The sequence below is a fragment of the Myxine glutinosa genome, chromosome 5 (assembly GCF_964187855.1).
Source record: "Myxine glutinosa chromosome 5, kmMyxGlut1.1, whole genome shotgun sequence".
Lineage (NCBI taxonomy): Eukaryota > Metazoa > Chordata > Myxini > Myxiniformes > Myxinidae > Myxine > Myxine glutinosa.
Genome location: NC_136265.1, coordinates 37,219,710 through 37,246,970, shown reverse-complemented (window position 1 = coordinate 37,246,970; position 27,261 = coordinate 37,219,710). Strand labels below are relative to the sequence as shown.

Below are 27,261 nucleotides of genomic sequence, written 5' to 3'. Positions count from 1 at the left end.
GTAATAAACCACTGAATAAAACACTGAAGGGGATAGTTGAAACATATTTAAACAGAACTGTGAAGAACAATCTTATATTCACAAAAATACCAATGGGGAGAGGAAGCCTAGAGCGACGACCACGAGTCACTTGAACAGGGAAAAAGGTGGAAGGCAAGGGGAAAATGGGGGCGGGGCGAGACAGCGCACGTGGGCAGTGGCAAAAGCACACGAGGAGAAAGGGAAATAAAAGTTTTTTTTGTTTGTTTTTTTGTTTGTTTTTGGGGGGGGGGGGGGTGTGGGGGTTACAACGTTAGACAAATAGTAGATGTTTGGTGAAGCTTGGTGGAGAAGGGGAAATCAAAAAAGCTAGCAAAACAGCGAAGGAAGGAACAACCTTCAACGGGGGAAGCCTGAGGCTGCAAGACCTTGCTCACGACGCGACAAACAAACGATTAATTTATGAAAGATAAACACCGAGAAACTTCCAAGGGGGACACTATAAGTTCACACACCGAACGATAAATACAGTTTCGACAAAATACAATTGTGAACAGACTTAACTTTGAAAAACGTGGAGACCGTGTGGACCGTCGAAAACCCCTGCCACCGTCTCCAAGATCTCGCGAGAAAGCTGCCTTATAACTTTCATGCTCTGCTTTTTCTGCACCGTACCCTTCGCCTTCTGCCACTCCTTGAACTTCTTCCTCTTCTCGTCAATCCTCTTTCCAACTTCATCATCCCACCACCATGTTTCCGAGTGCCTCGGTGGTCCTTTTGGCCATCCACATACCTCACCAACGGCTCCCAACAGACTATCTTTCATTGACATCCAACCACGTTCAAGCTCAACCACATCATCCTCTACCCTACTCAGCCTCTCTTTTAATGCCTCCCTTACTGTCACCCCTTTCAACCTCCACACCTTCATTCTCGGTTGGTACTTCACCCGCCGAGCTCTCCTCGCACCTTTTACCCTTATGTCGCAGACAACGAAGTGGTGCTGTGAAACAGCCTCCTCCCCCGGGATCACCTTTGTGTCCCGGAGGTGCCCCCTATCTCGCCTACGCACCATCAGGTAGTCAACGGTTGTCCTTCGACCCACCTGACGTGTATGTAACAAGCTTATTATCCCCTTTCTGGAACTGAGTATTACAAATCAACAAATCAGCTCCATCAGCAAACTCCAAAATCCTTTCACCTTCTCCATTTCTCACACCATATCCGTAACCCCCATAAACTCCCTCAAAACCGTCCATACTCCTCCCCACATGTCCATTTAGGTCTCCTCCTACCACAACAACTTCCTCATCTTTCACGTTTTCCATCAGCTTCTCTATCGCACACCAGAACTTGTCCTCTTCTCTTCATCGCTCCGACCAACCTGCGGAGCATATCGCACCTGCGGAGATGACATTCACCAAGAGCTTTCCAATCATCATTCTCACCATCAGCAACCTATCACTCACTCTAGTCACACTGACCACACTGTCTACAAACTCCTCAGAAAACAGGACACCAACACCATTCACGCCCTCCGGGCACCCTTGCCACACAAACTTGTATTTCTGTCCCTGCCTACCCTTCACCATTCTCACACCACTTCCCTTCCATCTCATCTCTTGCACACAACATATATCCACTCTTCTTCTGACCAATACTTCCACCACTTCTCCTGATCTCCCTGTCATTGTCCCTACATTCCATGTCCCAAACCTCAGAAACCGATCTCCACTTCGGGCTGTACCCTGCCCATATGTAGTTGTAATTGTCATGGTTCTCTTTTTGAGGCAATGTTTTTATGGCCGGATGCCCTTCCTGTCGCCAACCCTCTTAGTCACCTCTTACGACACGCAGGGATACGGTGTGCCTATTCTAACCAGGGTACACACCGGGAAAGAGGAGGACACTGGGTCAGCAAAATGGATACATTTGCAAGCTCTAAATCATAGAAGTGGAAGGAAGGAAACCTGGAAACACAGCACATGCGGGACACAAGGGCACAAATTTAGACACAAACAGAAGGGAGGGGTCACGGTTATCATCTTCAAACACAATCTTCGACATGTGACCTATCGTTTTCACACAGATACCATACATTTGCGCTAAACATGTTCCACGGGCATAACTAGTCTGTATTACACCCCCTATTCACGTTCTCGCAACATTTCCCACTCTCCACTTCTCTTCGGTCCATCTCAGACCTGGACGGATCGTGATGGGTACAAGCTCCCACCTGTTCTAATTATATGTACAAGCTCCCACCTGTTCTAATTGCACATACAAGCTTCCACCTGTTCAAATTACATGTACATGCTCCCACCTGTTCTAATTGCACATACAAGCTCCCACCTGTTCCGATCCCACACGTATAAAATGTTTCCCTATTCCACGTGTTGAGAACATTTTTTACTTGTACTCTCGCTGTGCACATACTTAAGCAGTTCTACCCCTGGTATTTTAAAAATTAAATTAACAAGGGCCATAAATACACAGTGTGGCCGGTAGGAGGGCAGCATGATCATTTATGACATTCAAAAAATGTTGATTTCTCTCAACACGATGAGCCTTTCATTTAGCTGACCCCTCCCATCCAGTGGCCCTAAGTTCACTGTTCAGTGTTAGGACCTGAGGGGTAAGTTTCCCCCTCACAGGCTCACGTTGGGGAGTCTTGTTGGCAAGATGGACATGGCTGGCATGTGGCAATCATCGTCACAAACGCAGGTGGCCGGAAAGTCAGGTGATGGTGGTGTGTCTGGCGAATTTGTGGCGATAGCTTTAATTGCAGTGTATGAAAGACAGAATCGCCCACTGCAAACCAGCTGTGTGTAGGTAGCTGCTACACTGCTGCCCACAATGTCAGGGGTAGCAAAATTCTCCGTGCTCAAAGCACGTTCTGCACTTGTCCAGCGAACCGCTAACTGTCTCTCTCCGCACTTAGAATGAGAAGCTGTCATCCGCCTTTCCTGATTTGTAGAGCCGCTATTGGTCCAAAAGTTTTGAACCCATTGGTCCAGGACTTATGACCACGTCCAAAGGTCACAAGCCCTGATTGCTCCTGCAGGCTGACCACTCATGCCCTTTAGTAGGGCCATACACTGACATTCAAACTGTCCAATCAAGATGCGGCTGGTGTGATTTTTTTTGCCTGCCCCACTGTTCCCTCCTTTCTTCTTCCCAACTACCCCCCTGTGAAATGAAGAAGATGAATTGATAGATTGACTGGCACCTTTTTCGACTGGCACCTTTGATGTTGGCATAATGTATGTGAACAAAGCAAGTTGATTACGTAACTTCAAGTTCAACCACCCATTTAGAACCATATTAGGAAGTAAAAATGCACCAAATGTTAGTCAAACAAGAATGACCGCACTGTGGTCACAACCTGTGGCACAAAATATGTATTTATCGCCTCCTCTGTACACTCGACTTCCTCATCCTTGCTGTTGAAGGTATTATACAATTCATCTCCTTGGGTCTTCAGGGTTTGGTTCGGTATCAATTTATGAGTCTGACAGACAGCTGTGTCTGGCTTAACACACCCTAAGATATTGCATAACTTCCAATCAACACTCGACTCAAATAAAGCAAATGGAAATCTGACATTAATCTGAAATTAAATTAATCCCTAAAATAGATTAATTAATTATGTAAAATGATTAAAAATCACGGGGCAACCTGGGTTACCGCGTGGTGGCTCATTTCATCAGAATCTGTAACTTAAAAAATTTTTTTAAAAATTAGTCATTGATCGAATAATTAAATAATTAATCGATTAATTGATTAATTAATAAATCAAAAATATCATTTGCAGCCAAATCACCTGGTCATTGGAATGTCCAAATATCAGCTTCCTAACTCAAAAGGTGCCTGAGTTAATGGTCAGAAGAGAAAGGAAATTTGATTAATTAAATAAGTACTTAATTAATCGCTAATAATTAAATAACTCCTCAATTAATTGATTCATCAAAAAACAAAAAATAACGTTTTTGACAAAGGACTTGCTCACTATTGTGCCGAAATTTCAGCTTACTAGCTCAAAGGATGGCTGAGATATCGCCTGGACAAACAAGAAAACAAACAAACAACCAAGAAAACAAACAAACAAACAACCAGAGTGAAAACTGAGTATTCCCTTTCAGCGTGCGTCTCTGCCGAGACACCCTTCGGTGCCCGGCAATGACGTTTTGCAGTGCCTGGAGATGGCATCGGAAAGGAGCGGTGTACAACAACCGTGCGGAGCTCTTGTAGACCTGTGACACATCGCAGGTAAAAATGAAATTGCAGTGTTAATTTTGGTAAATTATCAATATACACAGTAACCCATTTAAGATGTATCCTTACTGTAATTCATGGACCGGTATGTGTTTGTCTCGCTACTCCTCCAGTTCTGGCCCCATTACATCCAGACTTGCTACATAGGATCAGCATGACCCCAATTAGTGTATCTCGGATTGTTGTCTTTGCTGGCGGTATTGGGTAGTAGGGGGATGCAAGGGGGGAGGGGTTCGCCAATTCTCTATGTAAATGTGTGTTGTGTTGTGCCGACTCCAGGTGGGAGCAGGTATTACAAGTCCCCACGTTTTCCAGTACAGTGAGGTGTTTTGAATCATAAGCAGTCGGCATGTTTTTGATTCACGTACGTAACCTGGGTTATTTTTATTTTATTTTCGGAGGAGCTGTCAGTTGCTTATACACCACCCATATATAAGATTATCTGAATAACGTGTTGCATGCCTAGAACAAGGTTGCCCGTAGGGCCGTACTCTGCTAGTCTTATTAATGTAAGTATTGTTGTAATCATTCCAGCACTCACTTATTGACCATTCCGCGTGTCTCGTTTTGAAGGATGTCACCGAGAGATTGAATCAAGTCTTGTCAGAAAAGGCAGAATTGGAACTGCGACTTCGGGAAGAGCATAAGCGGGGCCGTCAGGAAGCTGAGGTTTCTTTTGCGTTTTCTTGCTTTGTTGCCTTTGAGATGTTATTCAGATAAATCTTTTATGTACCGTTTTCTTCAGAAATATTTGCAAATCCACAGGTCTTGCATGAATGCCACTTCAAGAGAAGGAAAAGCTAGTTATTTAGCACTAAAGCACACTGGGGGCTCACATTTTGTGGCACGAGTTGTTTAATTTGCCAATGACAGCTAGCAGCAGAAGATGTTGTGCAAGTTGACAGTAGGAAAAAAAGTACAATTCTTGAATTACTCTGACAATGTGACTGTCTGACTATGTGTTTGCAGTTTGAGATGGAGAAATCCTTGCTGCAGGAGAGGAGTGAGTTGGAGCGGCTATCTGGAGAGGTTGAGGACCAAGCAATAAAACACGCAGACCAGCTTGCTGAGTTAAGGGCCCAGCACCAAGAGAACATGCAACAGCTTCACCATGAGTTGGAGTCGAGAGCTCAAGGGAAGGAATGTGAAGTGGCAGATCTACGAGAGCAGGTCAGGAGAATGAAGCTGGAGCGAGAAGCTGCAGAAGCGAGGTGGAAAAATATGGACGAGCTTTTGGAGAAGACTCGCGTCGAAAAGGAATTTATTTCTGCTGAAGTGGAAGATCTGAGGTCTCAGTGGGAAGTGGCGAATGAAGTAAAACGGCATTGTGAATTGGAGACGGTGGAACTAAGAGAGCAGCTTAATAAGCTGATGATGCAACACGAAGAAGAGCAAAAGATGTGGAAAGAACACGTGAAGGAGGAGCGAAGCAAACCTGATGGAGAAGTTCAACGATTGGTGGAAATGTTGCCGTCCATAGAGCGCAATTCTAATTTTGTGTATGACCAGGATGAAAAATTTTTTGCATCAGAGTCGGTACGATTGGTTGAAGAAGGACAACATCTTCATCGAACAATACCAAGTATCACAATGGAGCCAGATAGACTTGAATCCCACCTTCCAGCCACGTTGGAAAACCAGATGCAAATGGAAAGGAAGTCAGGTGGGGAGAGGGAAAATGAGGTGGAAAAACAAACTGAGAAAGAAAATGATGTGAACGAGAATATTAGGATGCAAACGACCAAGAGTCTGACTTTTCATAGGGATATGGACAGCAAAGAATCAAAGGAAGAATTAGGACAAATATCTGAAGAACAAATGCAGACATTGGAGGATCAAGATCGGGAGCTGTTTCAGGAACATCGTCATCTCGAGATGAGAATTATGGATGAAGAATGCAACAAAGAACACCCATCTCAAAGAATATCCCTGCCAGTAAAAAGGGCCAACGATGAGGAAGACACTGAAAGATTTCTGGGTCAGATGATGAGCAGTGTGGACCTGAAGGCACAACAGCATGAACTGGCAGCTCTGACTGTGTTGGCAGCAAAGAGGGGAGAGCTGGTTATGGTGTTGGAGAAGCAGCTTGAGGGTCTAGCAGAGGAACTACGGGTAATTAAAGATGAGAAGACTCTCTATGGGGAAATGAATCACATTAAGCATCTAGAAATGCAATTACAGAATTGCGCAGAAGAGTTGAAGGACAGTAAGGCTTTGGTGCAAGAATTGCAAACTGCATTGCAGAGCCAAGCTTTAGAACTGAAGAGTGCTCAGGCTGTGGTTGTGAAACTTGAAAGCACAATGGGAAATAGAGCATTGGAGGTGGTTCAAAGGTCATCTTGCATTTGTGAGGGTGGGGGAGAGGTGGAGGAGCACAGGAGGGAGATGGAGGTGAGCAAGAGGGAGATGGAGGAGAGCAAGAGGGAGATGGAGGAGAGCAAGAGGGAGATGGAGGAGAGCAAGAGGGAGATGGAGGAGAGCAAGAGGGAGATGGAGGAGAGCAAGAGGGAGATGGAGGAGAGCAAGAGGGAGGTGGAGGAGAGCAAGAGGGAGGTGGAGGAGAGCAAGAGGGAAGTGGAGGAGAGCAAGAGGGAGGTGGGGGAGAGCAAGAGGGAGGTGGAGGAGAGCAAGAGGGAGGTGGAGGAGAGCAAGAGGGAGGTGGAGGAGAGCAAGAGGGAGGTGGAGGAGAGCAAGAGGGAGGTGGAGGAGAGCAAGAGGGAGGTGGAGGGCAAGAGGAAGGTGGAGGTGGAGGAGGGCAAGAGGGAGGAGGAGGAGGGAAAGAGGGAGGTGGAGGAGAGCAAGAGGGAGGTGGAGGAAGACATGACGGAGGTGGAGGAGGGCAAGAGGGAGGTGGAGGCGGGCATGAGGGAGGTGGAGGCGGGCATGAGGGAGGTGGAGGCGGGCATGAGGGAGGTGGAGGAGGGCAAGAGGGGGGTGGAGGAGGGCAAGAGGGAGGTGGAGGCGAGCAAGAGGGAGGTGGAGGAGATCAAGAGGGAGGTGGGGGAGAGCAAGAGGGAGGTGGAGGAGGGCAAGGGGGAGGTGGAGGAGGGCAAGGGGGAGGTGGAGGAGGGCAAGGGGGAGGTGGAGGAGAGCAAGAGTGAGGTGGAGGAGAGCAAGAGGGAGGTGGAGGAGAGCAAGAGGGAGGTGGAGGAGAGCAAGAAGGAGGTGGAGGAGAGCAAGAGGGAGGTGGAGGAGAGCAAGAGGGAGGTGGAGGAGGGCAAGAGGGAGGTGGAGGAGGGCAAGAGGGAGGTGGAGGAGGGCAAGAGGGAGGTGGAGGAGGGCAAGAGGGAGGTGGAGGAGGGCAAGAGGGAGGTGGAGGAGGGCAAGAGGGAGGTGGAGGAGGGCAAGAGGGAGGTGGAGGAGGGCAAGAGGGAGGTGGAGGAGGGCAAGAGGGAGGTGGAGGAGGGCAAGAGGGAGGTGGAGGAGGACAAGAGGGAGGTGGAGGATGGCAGGCACAAGGTGGAGGAGGGCAAGAGGGAGGTGGAAGAGGGCAAGAGGGAGGTGAAGGAGGCCAGGCACGAGGTGGAGGAGGGCAAGAGGGAGGTGGAGGAGGGCAGGAAGGAGTTGGATGAGGGCAGGAGGGAAGTGGAAGAGGACGAGGACAGGAAGGAAGTGTTAGGGGGTAGGAGGGACGTGGAGACGGGCAAGAGGGAGGTGGAGACGGGCAAGAGGGAGGTGGAGACGGGCAAGAGGGAGGTGGAGGAGGGCAAGAGGGAGGTGGAGGAGGGCAAGAGGGAGGTGGAGGAGGGCAAGAGGGAGGTGGAGGAGGGCAAGAGGGGGGTGGAGGAGGGCAAGAGGGAGGTGGAGGAGGGCAAGAGGGAGGTGGAGGAGGGCAAGAGGGAGGTGGAGGAGGGCAAGAGGGAGGTGGAGGAGGGCAAGAGGGAGGTGGAGGAGGGCAAGAGGGAGGTGGAGGAGAGCAAGAGGGAGGTGGAGGATGGCAGGCACAAGGTGGAGGAGGGCAAGAGGGAGGTGGAGGAGGGCAAGAGGGAGGTGGAGGAGGGCAAGAGGGAGGTGGAGGAGGGCAAGAGGGAGGTGGAGGAGGGCAAGAGGGAGGTGAAGGAGGACAGGCATGAGGTGGAGGAGGGCAAGAGGGAGGTGAAGGAGGACAGGAAGGAGTTGGATGAGGGCAGGAGGGAAGTGGAAGAGGACGAGGACAGGAAGGAAGTGTTCGGGGGTATGAGGGAGGTGGAGACGGGCAAGAGGGAGGTGGAGGAGGGCAAGAGGGAGGTGGAGGAGGACAGGAAGGAGTTGGATGAGGGCAGGAGGGAAGTGGAAGAGGACGAGGACAGAAAGGAAGTGTTCGGGGGTAGGAGGGAGGTGGAGACGGGCAAGAGGGAGGTGGAGACGGGCAATAGGGAGGTGGAGACAGGCAAGAGAGAGGTGGAGGAGGGCAAGAGGGAGGTGGAGGAGGGCAAGAGGGAGGTGGAGGAGGGCAAGAGGGAGGTGGAGGAGGGCAAGAGGGAGGTGGAGGAGGGCAAGAGGGAGGTGGAGGAGGGCAAGAGGGAGGTGGAGGAGGGCAAGAGGGAGGTGGAGGAGGGCAGACACGAGGTGGAGGAGGGCAGACACGAGGTGGAGGAGGGCAGACACGAGGTGGAGGAGGGCAAGAGGGAGTTGAAGGAGGACAGGCACGAGGTGGAGGAGGGCAAGAGGGAGGTGAAGGAGGACAGGCACGAGGTGGAGGAGGGCAAGAGGAAGGTGAAGGAGGACAGGCACGAGGTGGAGGAGGGCAAGAGGAAGGTGAAGGAGGACAGGCACGAGGTGGAGGTGGGCAAGAGGGAGGTGGAGGAGGGCAAGAAGGAGGTGGAGGAGGGCAAGAAGGAGGTGGAGGAGGGCAAGAAGGAGGTGGAGGAGGGCAAGAGGGAGGTGGAGGAGGGCAGGCATGAGGTGGAGGAGGGCAGGCACGAGGTGGAGGAGGGCAAGGGGGAGGTGGAGGAGGACAGGCACGAGGTGGAGGAGGGCAAGAGGGAGGTGGAGGAGGGCAAGAGGGAGGTGGAGGAGGGCAAGAGGGAGGTGGAGGAGGGCAAGAGGGAGGTGGAGGAGGGCAAGAGGGAGGTGGAGGAGGGCAAGAGGAAGGTGGAGGAGGGCAAGAGGGAGGTGGAGGAGGGCAAGAGGGAGGTGGAGGAGGGCAAGAGGGAGGTGGAGGAGGGCAAGAGGGAGGTGGAGGAGGGCAAGAGGGAGGTGGAGGAGGACAAGAGGGAGGTGGAGGAGGGCAAGAGGGAGGTGGAGGAGGGCAGGAGGGAGGTGGAGGAGGGCAGGAGGGAAGTGGAGGGGGGCAGGCGCGAGGTGGAGGAGGACAGGCGCAAGGTGGAAGCTTTTCATGAAAACCTAGAAGAAAAGAGAATGCGAGTCGTGGGTGAAAGAGCTGGACCAGATGGTGGAGAGCTGGATGCTGATGGTGTGGCCAATCCAGAGAAACAGTTCGGGAATGAAGCTGCTCTGGACGTGGTTGATCATTTGAAAAGTCAGATTTGTAAGTGTCACCAACAAATCACATCATACATTCATTACTTTTTAGCACATTGCATTTGCTCTGAGCAACAGTGATGAAGTGTGGTGCTGCGCACACAACTTGCTTGCCAAAGAGGTAGGCCACAACGCGTTTGATAAAACCAAAAGAGTCTTTATTATGAAACCTCGAACTGCAGCACTGGGCGGGCTCGAGCTTCGAGCCCGCATATATGTGCCGAGGCCACGCCTAGTCCCCGGGCGTGGCCGCTCGGTCGAAGGGCGGGGCATGTACCATCGGTCCCCGCCTGGGCGCTCGCGCCACCCACTGGTGCGCGGAATTATTACCCCTTGTGCCCGCCACAGTGACATTATTTGCTGATTTGTATTTATTTATTTATTTATTTTTCTTATTTGTTTTTGAAAGACAATCATATTTATGGAAACTTACACGTATTATGAAAAGTATCCAGTGTACAATTGCTTGCATTTCACAAAGTGTATTGCAGTGCTTCGTCAGACTGTCCATTCTCGAGCTATAAAGGGGGTAATAATCACATTTGTCAATCGCTATTTACCGGAAATGGGGGACATTAAAAAGAGCTCTGTCCAACTGATCGATCATCCGTCCATGTACTTTTGTTTACGCGATATTTCAAAAACTGTTGACCATTTGCATTTAATATTGTAGGTATCTGTTCCTCATGACATGATTTAGAATTAGATCACGGCTTTGATTGACTGTATTAGGTTTCCATGGCAACCATCTCGGTAACTTGGCTTGCGTACGAGATATTTCAAAAAGGTTTAAAGATTTAGCTTTCATATTGCACACATCTATTGCTCATACCACCCAAAATGTGTGTGGGGGCAGGTGTGGGGTGGATGGGGGAGGGTGAAGAAATTAATGGAAATAAATGGAAACAAACTTTGCACTGTCAAGTAACAAATCCATCGCTATCATTTCATCCATAGGACATCGTTGTATTGTATTGAGAGGAGTGCTGTGGCCTACTGTACCTGTCAATGCAGGTTCGGACGAGGTCATGCATCATCCATGGGATTGATTTACCGACACTTGATGCAATGCAAACTTGTCCGAGTTCCGAGCCAACCCAGAATTTTTTTTTGCCCAAAATTACCGAGCCGGATCCAAACCGAGTTTTTGCTACAAGGTCACAGACCTCCAAAGCCTAGTGGGAGTTAGTCAGGTCTGTATTTTGCATTAAGCTCGCATCAAAGTCTAGTCGTTGTCTGGGAATTATTCATAGAGTCGAGCATTACTGAGCTGCACTGAGCTCACTGCAACGCTCTCATATGGAACTTAATTTAGTGTGACTCCCTACTCTGGGCTGGTGCTTCTGCGTATATATATATATGAATAAGATTGTAAATAATCAATCGACATATGTGGGAAAATTACACGCCCAGACCAGGAATCAAACTGGGCGACCCTGGCTGAGCATGCAATTTTCCCACACATATGATTGCCACTCTCTTTCTGTCAATGCTTCCCGGACACTCGCTGCCACCATAGGAGCACCAACGGCCGAAACACGAGAGGGTCTTCCCCCAATGGGGGGATCCATGTCCGCTATTATAGGGGGACGGGTGGCGGGGGGCATAAATTCTCTGTGGAGATGTGTACCATGTAGTGATACCTGTTGGTGGTGGCAGAGGGTATTACAATTTCCTTTTACCTGGGCAACGCTGAGGTTAGAGCAGTACTCTTTGCACTGGTAAATTTGGCCTCCTTTCCTCACTTCCCAGGGTAATGTTGAGTAACGCTGAGTACGTGTGTGTGTGTGTGTGTGTGTGTGTGTGTGTGTGTGTGTGTGTGTGTGTGTGTGTGTGTGTGTGTGTGTGTGTGTGTGTGTGTGTGTGTTTATATATATATATATATATATATATACAGTATATATATATATATATATATGTGTAGGCTTTGAAGAGGTAGAGGTATCGTATTTTTACCAATGTCAGGGAATCCCTTTGCAAGGGAATAAACTCATGAACGCATTTCTGGCTGTCACGGACCATCATCAGCCTGGAGTGGATTTCCCCCTCCCACCCCTCACGAATCCCTCTCCCGCCCTCCTCAAAAAACAGATTTTTCTCAATTTGCTTCATACAATTAAAGTGGCAAGAGTAAACAAAGGTCTGAACCCCCATGAATTTGAACACAGTCACACCAGCATCACCTGTTTGATGATTGAGGGTGGACTCATGTGGACCATAGGCCACGCGTTTTTAACCCCGACTCGAGGTCGAACATTCTGAGCCTTTTCTGGAATGCTCGTTGGTGGTGTTTAGTTTCTGGTTCAGGGAAGTGGTCAGAAGCTTCACACCGGAAATGAACCATTTATAAATGATTTTCATCGAGGATTAATTTGTCTCATTGTTTTGTGTTCTTGTGTTTCCCACATAAATGTTACAGCGCAACTGGAGAGTGAAGCCCAGCAACAGGAGGAGAAGTTGGGAAAGCTAAAAGCTGTGGCCCTGAAGGCCAGAAAGGAGCTGGACACCAACAAAAAGCAGGTGTGAGCCAACCGACCATCTTAGAACTCAAGATGGATTGCTGGTCACCTCCAGGTTGCATTGAGTTTAATTGCTGTACGATCACTCCAATCTGTCATCTACCTGCTACAGATGCAGGGTGTCTCGGAGGAGCTTGTAGGAGTGAGAGGTGAGTGCGAGAAGTTGAACGACCTCCTCAAAGAGTCCAGAGAGCAGGCGGAGAGCTTAAAGGTAAGAAGTTTGGATTAAGGTTTATTTTACATGAGCTGAGACATCTTTATCTGACATGTAACCTCTCGCTCTGTCCTGAACGGAGACTTTGTATTCAAAAAGTCCATGCCTCATTGTGATTGTTCATCCAGTGTGAACTGAAATTACACAGCGAGCGTGCTGAGGTCGCAGAGGATCAAGTGAATGACTTGACTCGATATCTGCAGGAAGCAATTCGGGAAGTGAGTCCTTCTGAGCGTTTTTTTTTTTTCCAGCTCTCATCACCTTTCTTCCATCACCACCTGCTCTCTTATGTTCACCTTCCTTTAAAACGTTTCCCTTCCAAAGGCTGATGCAGTGAAGGCTGAGCATGATAAGTTGCAAGGCAGCTTGGCCTTGGCCAGAACTGAGATTCAGCAACTGGAGACGACCATGGCTGAAGTGCATAGCGAGTTGCATGCAGAGACCACCAGCCGGGAGACCAGCGAAAAGGCAAGCGACATCATGTTAGTGTTAGGTTTTCATCGTAGGAGAGCTGTAAGAGCTGTGGTTAAACTTGCTGTGGGCCGGTTATATGTTTAGTGATTTGTCAGCAATTTAAACAACCCATACACAGTAAGTGATGTAATGAATCATTCTGACTGTTTTTATTGCAGGTATAAACATGAATGTAACGTTAATAACTCGAACGGCACTCAGAAGACAGCATACCTCCACCAGGCTTAACAGTTTACGTTTTGTATACCACTGATAGGCCAAATCTGGATCCGGACCTGAACCAAAATCGAATCGCCTTGTTCTTGCCACCTACCAATCCATCCACCTCGTTTTATCACAACTCATTGAAAACTTTTTGAAATGTTTTTTTGGGGGTTTTTTTTAATAGCTTGGTTTTTGGCCTTATATCAGTTTTGAATGAATGATCGTTTTGAGGCCATTTTCCCCGCTAGAGCGGGGGTTAGCCTTGCGGGCCCTATGACAATCATGGTTCCCTGTTTGAGGCGATGTTTTTATGGCCGGATGCCCTTCCTGACGCCAACCCTTGATCGCCTCTTACGATGCGCAGGGATACGGTGCACCTATTCCAAACCCGGGTACACACCGGGATCATTCATCCCAGCAAGCTGGTACTCAATTTGCGGACCTCGGAAGGATGACAGGCTGAGTCAACCCCCCTGGCGTTAATTCGGCGATCGACCGGGATTCGAACCCAGGATCCTCGGATCCCAAGCCGGCACCCTAACCGCTAAGCCAACACCAGGCTCAGGCTCATTCTTCAGTTATGAAGAATCATTTTGAGAATTAAAAAAAATTCTCGTATCCGAATCCGAATCTTCACCAAAACCGAATCGGCTTGTCAAATCTTGTCACACACCCAGCCTGTCCACCAAGTTTCTTCCGAATACATCCATTACTTTGAGATATCCTGCTCATAGACAAACGGGTGAAAATATAACCTCCATCCACCTTCACCTTTGGTGGTGGAGGTAAATATCCTGCTTCTTGATGCTAACTAAACAAAAGTAATAAGAATGGCACTCGGTGGAGCAGAGCGCATACCTCCGCCAGGCTAGGAACAGTTTATGTTTTGTGTCCTACTGATAGGCCGGATCAGTATTCGGACCAGAACCAAAATCTTTTACATGATTCTGAGGGCCTTTCCCTCGCTCACTGCAGGCAGGTTGGTGGCCTTTCTGTCTTCTACCGACTCCTCTCTGGCCTTGCCCCCCCAGCCCTGTCAGTGCTCTGACCCCCAAATATTCCTTCAGGTCGCACAATAATCTGCCAGCAACCCTCTTCTGGTTAAACTGCCAAAATCAAGACTCTCTGCTCACCTTCACTCTTTCATTCCTCTTTTCTCCCACCTCTGGAACAAACTCCCTCACTCTCTCCAATCCCACTCCTCCCTCCAGGTCTTTAAAACAGCTGTTCACCACCATCTCTTATCTTCCCCCATCCAAAACCTTGATCTTTTCTACCCCCGGTAATTCACCCCAGATCCACCTTTTTGAAATACTGACTTCCTTCCTGGAAGTCCTAGCAGTGTCCATTTGGTTTATACCTCCCCCGCCCCACCTCCCCCCCCCCCCCCACCACTTTTCCCTGTCTCCTCCCCCAAGCCCTCTCCCTCCCACAGATTTCCCAATGTCCTTGTTCTCTACCGTTGTGCTTGTGTGCTTCCCTCTCTCTCCCCATCTTGTCTCCCGTTCCCTTTATTACTTGCAAAATCGAAGATTTTTCAAATATATTGGTCGGTTGCGTTTGTGGTTCTGTCTTTCTGTTTGTCTGTCTGTTTGTCTGTCTGTTTGTCTGTGTGTTTGTCTGTCTGTTTGTCACCGGCCTACAGGGCACAATTTTCAACCGATCTTCACGAAACTTTGCCAAATGGTAGAGTTGGTCAAAATCAAGAAGACTATTGTTTTTGGGGTCAAAATGTCAAAAGGTCAACATAGGCCAAAGGTCACCAATTTTGCTAAATTTCTAAAATCCTCAATTATCATCCGATTGACTTGAAATTTGAAGAGGACTTGCATATCTGGTCACTGAATTCAACCACCAAGTATTTTTGAGGTCAACATAGGCCAAAAGGTCAACATAGGCCAAATTTCTAAAATCCTCAATTTTCATCCAATTGACTTGAAATTTGAACAGCATTTGCACATTGAGTCACTAAATAGGGAAACTAACTATTTTTTTTAGGTCAAAAGGTCAAAGGTCAACTCAAGGTCAGCCTTCCAAAATCATAATTTTTCATCTGAAAAATCATCACTTTTCTTCCTATTGACCCGAGCTTTGATCAAGATTGTCAATTTTAATCTTGATGAAATGGACAATTTGCTGTATCAATGGAATTTTTTTTCTTGTGGGTGGGGGGGGGGGGGTGGATTTTGCAAGTATCGTGCTCCGCATGACGTCTTCTTGTTATATGTTTTATGTGTCCGTTTGTTTTTTGGGATTAATGTTAGCTCTTACACGAGCCTCGATCTTGTATACAAAAAAACCCAAAAACTAATCAACTTGTTATTGTCACCTAGCCAACTCGTCCGCCAAGTTTTGTCATAATCCGTCCACAACTTTTTGAGATAACCAGCTATATATAGTTTTCTCCCTATCTCTCAATGGTGAAGAATCACTCTTAAAAATTCTTGCAACCGAATCCCTTTCTTCACCAAAGTCTAATCATTTCGTCCTTGTCACATATACAACGTCTCCACCAAATTTCGTCTGCATCCGTCCACAACTTTTTGAGATATCCTGTTCCCAAAGAGACAGACAGGGGTGAAAACATAACCCCCATCCACCTTCGGTGATGGGCGTAATAATGGAAATCGAATACATTTTAATAATAGACATAATACCAATATCAATATTAAAGTAACTTGCCTAATGTAACTTGAGAGATTGCTTCCTTTGGATGATGAGTGTCCACGTTGAGGGGAATACTTGTTGTTGCTATTCTTGAGTTGTTGTCTAGTTCAGTGGTAATAGCTATGTAAAATATTAAATCTTTACTACAGGGGCCGGATTAAAACGTGTCATGGGTCTGAGGTTCGCCACGCCTACCCTAAACCAACAACAGACTGTAAACACGACCACCAGATATTTTTGATGAAAACAATAAACCCAGACAGGAATTGGTAGTTGTGTGTGTGTGTGTGTGTGTGTGTGTGTGTGTGTGTGTGTGTGTGTGTGTGTGTGTGTTGGTGTGTTGGTGTGTTGGTGTGTTGGAGAGAGAAAAATAGGGAAGACAGTAGTAAGTTGATTATGAGTTTGTGGTGCAGAAATTAAATGCAGACTGTGCAATGGCCTAACTGCTGCAGCCTTCCTGGCCTGCAGCCATCTCTCCCTCATCCGCCGTCCCTGCACAGCCACCCGAGGCCTCAGGCCCTGCTCACCCTTTCATCCCTCCTTCCTTCTTCCAGAATAACACATATAGTTACTCTCCCAAAGCTGAAAACTCACCTTCATTCCTTCACTCCTCTCCCCTCATCTCTGAACCAACTTCCTGTGTCTGTCATGTCATGCCCCTCCCTCTAGTCTCTCATTTTCCCATACAGCCACATGCCTGCTTTCTTTAACTCTAGCTGACCTTCCCCTCCACCCCCTCATCCCTCACCCTCTCGCCCCTTTTCTTTCTGCCACTCACCCACTCATGTGCAATGCCTTTGTCAGTTGTCACCCTCTTCCTCTTTTATCCTCTGTTCGTTTGTGAATCACCAGCCCTCTCTCATTCAAAATGAGATCACCAGCCCTCGAAACAAAACAAAATATGGATTTTTGTTTTTTTGTTTTTCAATGTTGTGGGCTCCAGTCACGGACTATGAGCCATCATCGAGGCCAGGCCTTAAATAAAAGAACTGCATTGACAAAAATAATGAAGACAAAGAGATTGGTCTAAGAGTTTTTTGAGGAAGTAAAAAAAATCTGCTTTTTGAAAAGGGGAGGCCGTAAGTGTTTGGAAATGCATGGGATTGCAAAGAGTTCCAGAGTTTAGCAGTGCAGGGAAGAAATAAACCATAACGAGCCACCCTTGAGTTGCCAATGGCCACACAATTATCATGAGATGTATTGGCTTGTCGAGTATTCCGTGGTCTAGTTAATGACGAAAGTACACAAGCAACAAGTTCTTGGGAGTGGAAACTGAAGTAATATCTGTAGAAAAGAGAAAGCGAGCCAACTTTGCGGCGTAATTAGAGTGGGTTGAACTTTGAGGTCAGATTGGAAGAGTTGACAAGTCTAATTACTTTGGATTCAATTATGTCCAGTAAGTATGTGGAGCTAGTACCTCCCCAGATGTGAGAGCAGTGCTCTATACAAGGACGGATCAATCCTTTATATCGTTGAAGCACACGTTGAGAGGGGAAGAATCTTTGACATCTGAACAGGACTTCCAATTTCTTCAATGCAGACTTGGCTATTTGTGTAATGTGTGGATTCCAGGATAAATTTGTTGTTAGGGTAATACCTAGTAGGTTTATTGAATCACATGGTGTAATTGTTGAGCTTTCAAAGGAGATTGGAGCGTTGAGAGGAGTTTTATACAGAGAGACAGATGGGAATAAATTGAGCGGAAGCATCAAACTTAACCTGATTACATTTACCCCACTTGGAAATCTTGTCCAAATCCGAATTTAAAGATGTGGCTGTGATAAAACGAGATGTATATCGAGTGAGGGAAGATGGGGCAGATGGGAAAAAGATGGAGGAATGTAATGTCGAGTCATCAGCATATGAGTGCATTTGGTTATTTGTAGAAGAAGGAAGGTCCTTGATAAAAAGAAGGAAGAGTGTTGGCGACAGAACAGAACCCTCAGGGACGCCACTCTTGATAGGGAAGGAGGAACATGTTGAACCTTCAACAATTACAGAGATAGAGCGGTCGGAGAGACAGCATGATATGAGAGTGAAGGAGGAAAGGCAAAATAGGGAAGCTGGGATATCAGTAAAGTCAAGTGATGTTCACATGATTGTGGTCAGAATAACCAATTGGAGGTGAAATTGTGTAGCTGTAACACAACGGATTGGAGGTGAAGATCAAATCCAAAGTATTGGAAGAGTGGTAATGACGATCTAGGATATGGGTAGGATGGGTAATAATTTGTTCCAAACCATTGAGATTGGAAAATGTAAGAGTTTCAACTCCCCCAACATCCGTGTAGGAAGATTTCAACCACTCCCTGTGCTGTACATTGAAGTCTCCTAAATAGAGGAATTCTGCTTTAGGGTGTTTGGATGTCATGGCCTCATTGCAGGAATTATCGATTGTTTCATTCCATAAAATCAAATGCATTATACAGGGTGTTCCAAAAAGACCAGGACAACTTTGCTTCTTAATATTTTTAGTACCACAAATGACACAACGATACTCTTTGTTTTATATGATACAGAAACTCGTAAAATTTTCTTTATTTTCATCGAGATTAAGATGAGATCCGATACACAAATTCAGTGTAATTTCCATACAAGGTATGGAAGGAATCTGCTATTGCAGTTTAGTACCAGTGGTACAAGAGGTTTAAAGAGACTGGGAGTTGTCAAAAACAGAAAAGTACCGGTCGACCAAGCACAAGTGCAGCAGACGTTGAATGAGTGTGTGAATCATTTCAACAAAGTTCCAGAAAATCAATCAGACGCACATCCAGAGAACTGGGACTACCAGCCACCACTGTACATAGGATTTTGCATAAAAGACTGAAGCTTTATGATTACAAGGTGCAGATTCTGCAGGGACTCAAATCAAATGACGGACCCAAATGCAAGGAGTTTGTCTTGGAAATGCTCAATCGCATCGAGGACGGTGAAGATTACCTGAAAAAGGTCATGTTCACAGACGAAGCTTGCTTTCATGTATCAGGGAAAGTCAACCGGCACAATGTGAGGATCTGTGTGTGAAGATTTCAACGTGGTCATTGAACACATACGTGACATTCCAAGGTCAATGTGTGGGAGTGGCCTTCTCCATGACCACTTGGTGGGTCCGTTTTTCTTTGCGGAGGATACAGCGACCTCACAAATTTACATGAAAATGTTGCAAGGATTCACCTTCCCACAAATTGAAGACCTGCAACCCGATTGAAGACCTGTAACCCGATTGAAGACCTGCAAATAATTTTTCAACAGGACGGGGCTCCCCCCTCATTGGGCCTCAGTTGTTCAAGCCGTCCTGTTTACTCTATTGTCATTGTCATTTACAATTTGAACAATGACTCTGACTACTGTCACACTGTCCTTCATACCTATTGTTTATGCTGCAAAATTATACTTGCTCAACAGGTTCAGGAGGTGTATGTGCACTTGTTGCTCTTGGAAGAGCATCCATCGCCGAGCAATACTACGTTGTTTTTGAGTGCTCTTTTGTCATCAGGCTGGCCTTGTGGGAAACGTTGGCTCAATATCATGTTATTGAGTAATACAGTTCATATGCTACAGTTGATATTTAAGTCTACCTGCTCACCTGCATCACTTTTCATCCTATGATGCTTGGGCAATAGGCATCCCCAACTATGAGCACATCTGATTTCCATTGCTTCGGCAGGAGGCTGCGGAGCTTCAGAAGGAACTGGCTCATGAGAGGGAGCAACTGCGTGCCTGCACAAAAGAACTCGACCAAGCTCGAAAGGTATGCGACTAATTATTGTTTTCGCACCGAGTTTAGTGGAGGCCACGTCGCTGATCACCATGATAGCACGGGTCAATTGGTAAATGAAGGCATCACTCCAACACAGCTTCAATGTTGTAGAGTGGTGCTTTGGAATTTTTACAAGTTCCTGCATTTGGATTATCATATGCATTATATTGTCATTGTATTGTAAAGCAGCTTTATGTCAATCACTCAAGTTATTTATTTGATCAAGTAACTGGTGTCTCACTTGCCTTTCTCACTATCTGGTCACATTGCTCATGATGTTGAGGACTCCAAGATATCTTGTTTATTCGTCCATTGTCCATGAATGTCCTGGTTTATCCATGTGATGGTACAATGATATGTCCTAATGTCTTTGCGTTGCACATATAGGCCTCTGTTGAATCTCTGCCACAAACCTGAGACACTGTTGAAAATAAATTGGCCTGCCCACTTGGCAGCAGGAGACGGGTTTTGCAATCACTTCTGTGTCTGTGTCTGTCCAAGCCGTAACTTTTTTACCATTTGAGTTTTGTCATCACATTTTCAACAAAGGTTTATAATGTGAATATGGAGAAGCCAAATTAATAATTTTGTCAAAAGGTCAAAGGTCAGACAGTCACCTAAAATCATCAATTTTCATCCAAATGACCTGAAATTTTAATTTACCATTTGAGTTTTGTCACCAAATTTTCAACAAAGCTTTATTATGTGAATATGGAGAAGCCAAATTAATAATTTTGAAATACCGAATTCTTTCCTGGAGGTCCGAGCAGTGTCAATGTGTTTTTTACCTCTCCCTCCCCCCCCCCCCCCCCTTCACATGCCTCCACCCCCCAAACCCTCTCGCTCCCACAGATCTCCCGATGTCCCTGCTCTCCATATTGTCTCCCGCTCCCTTTATCATACGTTTTATGTTTTATGTGTCAGTTTTGTCTTTTTGTGATCAATGTTAGCTCTTACACGAGCCTCGATCTTGTATACCAAAAAAGAAAAGAAAAAAGAAGAAGACATCTGAATATAAATGGCTGCGGACGGGATTTGCATTTTCAGATGCTTTCTATTTGCTATTTTAGTTTGACAAATTGTTTGTAGATACATATGGAACAAGAATGTGATCTTTTTGCCACAAATGGTTCGCCTAAGTAACACATCCGTCTGTAGCATGCCCAGAAGAATGCGGTGATGGACATGGAGATTGCGGACTTTGAGAGGACAGTGGCCGATCTGCATGAGCACATAAAGGAACGTGAAGTTCGGGCTGCGGAATTGGAGGGCCAGCTGCATGAGGCTGAAGACCAACACAAGGCGCTCGAGGATGAGATAGGTGCCTTTTTGCATTTCAGTCTATGGACACGTGTTGTAGCTTTTAACTCTCATTCGTAGAACAGCAAGTAGTCTAGTAGGAAGACTAGGTCCCCCTGCACCCCCCGGAGATATACTTCTAATCAGTGTTTCTAGATTGGAAAAAATGTGTAGAAAATGACTAGCTATGGCCCCAAGCTGAAAAAATGTCCCACATACCATTTTTATGCAAATTACTGCTGCCATTATCAAAAAAACGATTTTTGACATATCTCAGCCAATATTGCAGATAATTGAAAAATGAAGGTGTCTAGACCCATGTTTTGAAGGGCATAGATCATGATAGAACTATTCATAACATGATTACATGTGTCTATGGTATACTAGTATGCTAATTAGTGCTTTATTTACAAAATAATCACAGTTTTACGAAATAATAGACTCATATTAAGGTCCGTCTACACAGACGTTAACACAAAGTTTTATTTTTCTAAATATTACAACTGTCAAAATAGTCCTAGCACTCAATGTGACCACTCTTCTCTTGCTTGTTTTAGATAAACATCATTAGCATTAGTGATTCTACACTGAGTCAGTCATCATCATTTTCATCGAAATCGTCAGAGTCAAACTCTTCTTCTCCTTCCTCTTCCTCCTCCTCTTCGTGCTCTCCTGTGTTCAGAAGATCCACCAGTGAGGTTGGTAGGATGGGACCACTGGACCACATTGGTTTCAACAGTCCTTCATCAGTCCTTATCCATCCTTGCTCCTCATAAGGTTTTGGCTTTTCGATGATAGGTTGATCGGCTCTTTTGTACAATGCTACGCGGTGGTTCACACGCTGGATGTGCGGCTTCAGGGCAGACTGGCATGGAGGAAGGCGAGCCAGATCAACCTTGGACTTGGATGTGAGGGTCTTGTCCTCTCCCACCATTTTTCGTAGCAGCTTGGCACGGACAATGTCCACTGATGACTCGCGACTCTGGCCGTACATCACACAGGTGAATTTTTCTAACTGCCTCTCCACCTCAGGGTTGGCATCCCAGTTGTCACCCAGTTCACCGAATGCCCTGTGAAACCTGGGACAGGTCAGCCAGGGCTTTCATGCAGACACCCAGATCAAATGTATTCAGGACCCATCTCTGACCCACCTCAGCAGTTGCTGCCTCGGAACGCTTCAGTAGCTCACGAACAACTGCGTTGTCTGTGATCGGTTGGTGGATAGGCGTGCAGTAGTCGACTGTTGATTTGCTGGGTGGGGGAGAACCAGTTGCAGAGGTGAAACCCCCTAGCCCAGGCACAGGCTGCAGGCCACAGCTTCCGATGTATCTGATGAAGAGCCAGATGTAGTACTCTTGCATCGTAGTGGCATAGACTGTGTCATTCTCTGCTGGCGGTGTGAATGATGAGCCTTCAGGGAACTTCGGGCCAACGCGAGTAAAGTGCAAGGGTGGGAGAGTTTTTGGTGTGTCGACCTTCAGGCTACGCTGTTGTGACCTATTGATGGTAGGTAGCATTCGGTCCTTGCTGCTCTCGAACCCGGGCTTGACCTCCTGCACCATGATTCCTCCAGCACTGTTTACAATGTTGCTGCCGTGCACACTGGTAGTGGTTTTATTCAAGTTGTCCCACTCACAGTGGAATACAAGGTTGCCCTCTCCTGTCACAATTTGTGGTGTACGATAAGTTGAGACTTCATCCAGGACCTTGGCGAGAGCAGTTTCCAACTCCAAGGCGAAATCGTAGCTCTCAGAGTGTCCAAGCCTGTGTAGTATTGTGGTGAGCTGTTTGCTTCGGAACAGGTGCCTTACAGTCACACAGAGGAGAATGTGCTTTGGTAACTTCCATTTTCCATCTGACACTGCACGGCACAGATCTTGTCCAATGGAGAAGACCAGACGCTTCACCTTTTCTGTCTCGATGCCCTCCTTGCCAGTCATTAGCACGCTGAGAAAGCGGACAAGGTCTGGAGGTAGGATGTCTTCAGGATTGAGCTCCATGTCTTCAGCTGTTGGTGGCCATGGTTGGTCTTTACACTCTCTGAAAGCCTGTAGAATACCCTGGCGAAGTTGGAGGGCAACATTTTGGTTCTTGTTTGTGCTTCCGAGTGTGAATGCTCGTGCGAGAGCATTGGAAACTGTTATGTTTGAGCTGTGCACAAGCCAGAAAGAAATGACATCACATTTGTCATGATCAACCTTCGTGAAGTGGATATGCTCCTTGATTGGGTCATTCTGTAGGCGTTTCAGTAGTTTCTCTGACCGATAATTTGAGTTCTCATATCCATTCAGTTTCAGTTCCTCGACATAGAGCAAGCGCAAGGAAGAAAGCTGTAGAACTTTATTCTGCTGGATGACCTGGGTTTGAATGTGTTCCAGTACTGAGTTGAATGCCTTTTCATGGGCGGCTGACATGCAAGCCTGCTCCTTTGGTGCTTCGGCTCTGTGAATCGCACGCTCATAGTTGTAGAATGCTGTGCGGAAAGCTTTAAAACATGACGGATGGTGTTTGGCCTCACATGCAAAGAGGTCTTTGTTTTTCACCTTTCGATGGAGTCGATAGAGACCCATTTTCTCAGCCCGTGTTTCGATTTGCTCCCATGCATTTTCTTTGTTTTTAAAGGATGGGAAGGTTGTAGGCCTCTCAGTATTGCGATGAGCATCTTTGGTCTCAACTTTCTCACAAAATATACACTCTGGCGGGAAGATGGGTTCAGCAGAACCTCCTGGTTTACGAGGAGAGTGATGCCATGATGAGGTTGATGGCCCTGGTTCTGTATCATCTCCCAGACGATGAAAGTGGCGGACAAAGTGCTTATAACACTTGCTGTGATATCCTACTCTTTCTAGGTCATCAGGAAGAGTTGCCGGGATCTGATCACATACTGATTGCATACGACATGGGGAGTCATGCGGTTGGTTGAGACGTCTATCCCGGATCTTTTGAAGCAGTTGCAGTTTTTCTGAAGCAGATCCTTTAATTTTACGGAGGGGCGTGAAATCCCCATGATCAGACATGGATGGTACATGAAGGATGCATGTAGGAGGAGAGCTTTGGGCTGCAGGTTCTACACTCCGTTTTCTTTTGGGCATGCTTGCTGTCGATGTCTACCATCACTGTTAAATGACAAATAAGAAATCACGAATGATGTTAAAAGTGCCTGTGAAAGGAGGCTCTGAGTTTTCAGTGAGGTAACAGAGGTTCTGAGTCATGTTCTACACTAGGGTACTTTTTAGCTGACTAAACCATGTTTAGTGGCATCAAAAGTGCTAATAGCTAAAACATCTAAATTCTTCCACACTAACGTTAGCTATCTAGGCCAATGAAACATTGTGCTAAGTTACTGTAGCTAGCTCAGCTGTCGTGCCTCTTTCTGGTTCAATTCATATACAGAAGTCAACAGATATGTCTCATGTTTGGCATTAACAAAAGTTTAAGTTACACCGACATTAGGAACATACTGTACATAGATGAGGCTAGCTTTAACGTTAGCTAACATGGTGCTAGCTGGCTCAGCTGTTATTCTGCCTGTTTATGATTTCATGCAGAAACTGAAGTCAAGAGTGTGAGTAACATTATAGTTAGCATCTTACCTGGCTAGATTGGAGGATGAATACCAAGAACAACACACAGATGGAATGGAAGACTGAACTTTCAACTGAGGTATTCAATAACATCAACGTTACCAATTGATACGAGCGCGCGACATTACCAATTGATACGAGCGCGCGAGCGCGCATGTTACATGGATGGAAATGTAAAATGGCAGCTATAGCAGCACTAATTTGGATCTCTAGTCTGTCATTTCTGCACTGTGATTGGATAACATAAAAAAATATGTTTGGGAGTTAACAGCAGGAGTTGGTAGATTTTACGTGGGCTGGGTGAGAAACCTTTAAATAAGCAAGTGAAAATCTCTCGCAATACAAAGTCAATGGTGGGAAGAAAAGTTGAGTGGTACCAATGTTACTGCCAATGTCCCGCCCCTATGCAAGACTCAGGAGCATCTTGTTGACATTTAACCTTGAAAATACCTGGGTTTAGACCCCTTATGTACCATGTTAAGTTATCTGCAGTATTAACGTATCCTTATCATTTGTAAAACTGATTATTTTGTAATTACAGCATTAATATGCATACTAGTATACCATAGACACATGTAATCATGTTATGAATAGTTCTATCATGATCTATGCCCTTCAAAACATGGGTCTAGACACCTTCATTTTTCAATTATCTGCAATATTGGCTGAGATATGTCAAAAATCGTTTTTTTGATAATGGCAGCAGTAATTTGCATAAAAATGGTATGTGGGACATTTTTTCAGCTTGGGGCCATAGCTAGTCATTTTCTACACATTTTTTCCAATCTAGAAACACTGATTAGAAGTATATCTCCGGGGGGTGCAGGGGGACCTAGTCTTCCTACTAGACTAAAGCTAGTTTGTTTGTTGTGTTAAGTTAGGGTTTGAATCTGCATGGAATTTTTAATGCAGTAATATTCTCATGGAATTGTGGGTGTATTATCTCGGTATGTGGTAGCTTTGCAGCAATGAGCTCGGCATATAGTCATAAGCTTTTGTCAATGTTGGTTTGTAAATATTTAATACGAGCAGAAGTACCCGGCGTTGCCGGGCGGGGGAGGAGGGGGGAAGGGGAGGGGATGGGGGGAAAGGGGAGGGGGGGAAGTGGAGGTCTATGCCAAAAATCAAGTACGTGAGCGAGTCTGGCGGCGAGGATGGAACATCACGTGATCGCTCTGAGTGAATCGGCGAGCTGCTCTGGCACAGGCTGAGATTCAGTGTATAATGTTCCTCGCTGAAATGCGCTGAGGTAAATATGAATAAAAAATATGGATCTCGTCATCGGAGATCATTTTTAGGTAGGCCATGTCCTTCCCAGGCCCATTGGCCATGTCTATGCCAAAAATCAAGTACGTGAGCCTCTCCGTTTAGGAGTCTATAGGTAACACACACACACACAAACTGTGTTTTTAACTCAACTGGACTATGTCCAGCTGAGTTTTTGTCGACACCTAGTGTCCGTCGTCTGCCGTCCGTCGTCCGTCGTCTGTCTGTCTGTCTGTCTGTCTGTCTGTCGTCTGTAAACAATTCGACGTCTACGCTCTAAAAGTCACAAATATTGATTAAATTTGATGAAACTTGTTATGCAGCATCTTTAAGACATAAACTAGTTTGGGATTGCATTTGGGCGTTGCACGTCCAAAAATGGGCGTGACAGGGCGGCCATATTGAAAATCAATTTTTGTCATATATTTTTAGCACATATAAACTATATAGTTTGTGGTTCTATTATGCATATTCTAACCATATTGATATAGACCAGTTGAGTTCAGGTTCCCTGGAACCTCTCTAGTATTTATATAGATGAGGGTGCTTCAAGGATAATGAAGCGTGGTGTTGGCTTGAGATCTCAGCGTCCTGAGTTCAAGCCCCTGTCATGCCGTTGAATCAACACCAGGTGGGTTGATTCCTCCCGAGGTTGGAAAAATGAGTACCAGCTTACTGTGAAGAATGAGCCATTCAAGTATCCTGCGTCGGCGTGGCGATCCATTCAGGATTCTGCCCAATAGCTTAGGCAGCCCTATGCATCTGAAGATGCAAAAGGAGTGGTCCTCTTCTTCCTCATCTCTCCACTTTTTGTTCTGGATAATCTTAAAACAATGATAGATTGCTGGATGTTTGTGGAGTGGAAGTGATGGCATTTGGCAAGTGCTGTGTAAATACTATTTGAGTTATTTCCAAGATGGTGGCAGTAGTGTTCCATTTGTAGTTTCTGGAAAAGAAAATTTGTCAAACCAATGAAATTCAGTATATAAACTGCTACAGAGGAGGTAGAAGCAAGAAGAGTCCAGAATCTGTGACACGCGGTCTGCCTGAAATCCCCTCCCCCGCCCCCCTTCTGGTGAAACTCCCAAAATCCAGGACCTCACTGCTCACCTCAATTAATTCGTTCCTCTTTTATCCCGCCTGTGGAACCAACTTCCACATTCTTTTCAATCTCATCCTTCCCTCTAGGGCAGGGGTGGGGAACCTTTTTCCTGTCGAGGGCCATTTCGATTTTTAGAACATCCTTCGAGGGCCATGCTAAATTATTGAATACATATATCGGACTCACCTAATGCGATGGCTGGAACTGTTTCTCTTTGGCGAGGCGTTTGGTGTCAGGTGGTAGTGATGATGATGCTACTCGCAGCTGGTTTTGCAGGTTTGGGTCAGTCAGTCTTGAGCGAAACCGAGTCTTTGCAAGAGTCAGTTTTGAAAAGAACTGCTCACAGCTGTAGGTCGTCCCAAACAGTGATGCAAACTTCAGTGCATGTCTCCTCAGAATGGGAAAATCCTCAGCACGTACATACAGTTTGTAGAACTCCAGCAAAGGGAGGACAA

At 46.3% G+C, this 27,261-nt stretch overlaps 1 protein-coding gene across 1 annotated transcript in view; it reads left to right on the top strand.

Moving 5' to 3' along the window:
* Nucleotides 1-27,261, top strand: part of GCC2 (GRIP and coiled-coil domain containing 2) — a 73,527-nt gene that overhangs the window by 15,707 nt on the left and 30,559 nt on the right. The window contains exons 5-14 of the mRNA XM_078777053.1: nt 4,828-4,923; nt 5,224-7,009; nt 8,393-8,592; nt 9,409-9,724; nt 12,137-12,237; nt 12,349-12,447; nt 12,579-12,668; nt 12,775-12,918; nt 19,463-19,546; nt 20,714-20,876. Of these exons, the coding sequence (XP_078633179.1) occupies nt 4,828-4,923; nt 5,224-7,009; nt 8,393-8,592; nt 9,409-9,724; nt 12,137-12,237; nt 12,349-12,447; nt 12,579-12,668; nt 12,775-12,918; nt 19,463-19,546; nt 20,714-20,876 (3,079 nt within the window). The remainder of the gene's footprint in view (nt 1-4,827; nt 4,924-5,223; nt 7,010-8,392; nt 8,593-9,408; nt 9,725-12,136; nt 12,238-12,348; nt 12,448-12,578; nt 12,669-12,774; nt 12,919-19,462; nt 19,547-20,713; nt 20,877-27,261) is intronic.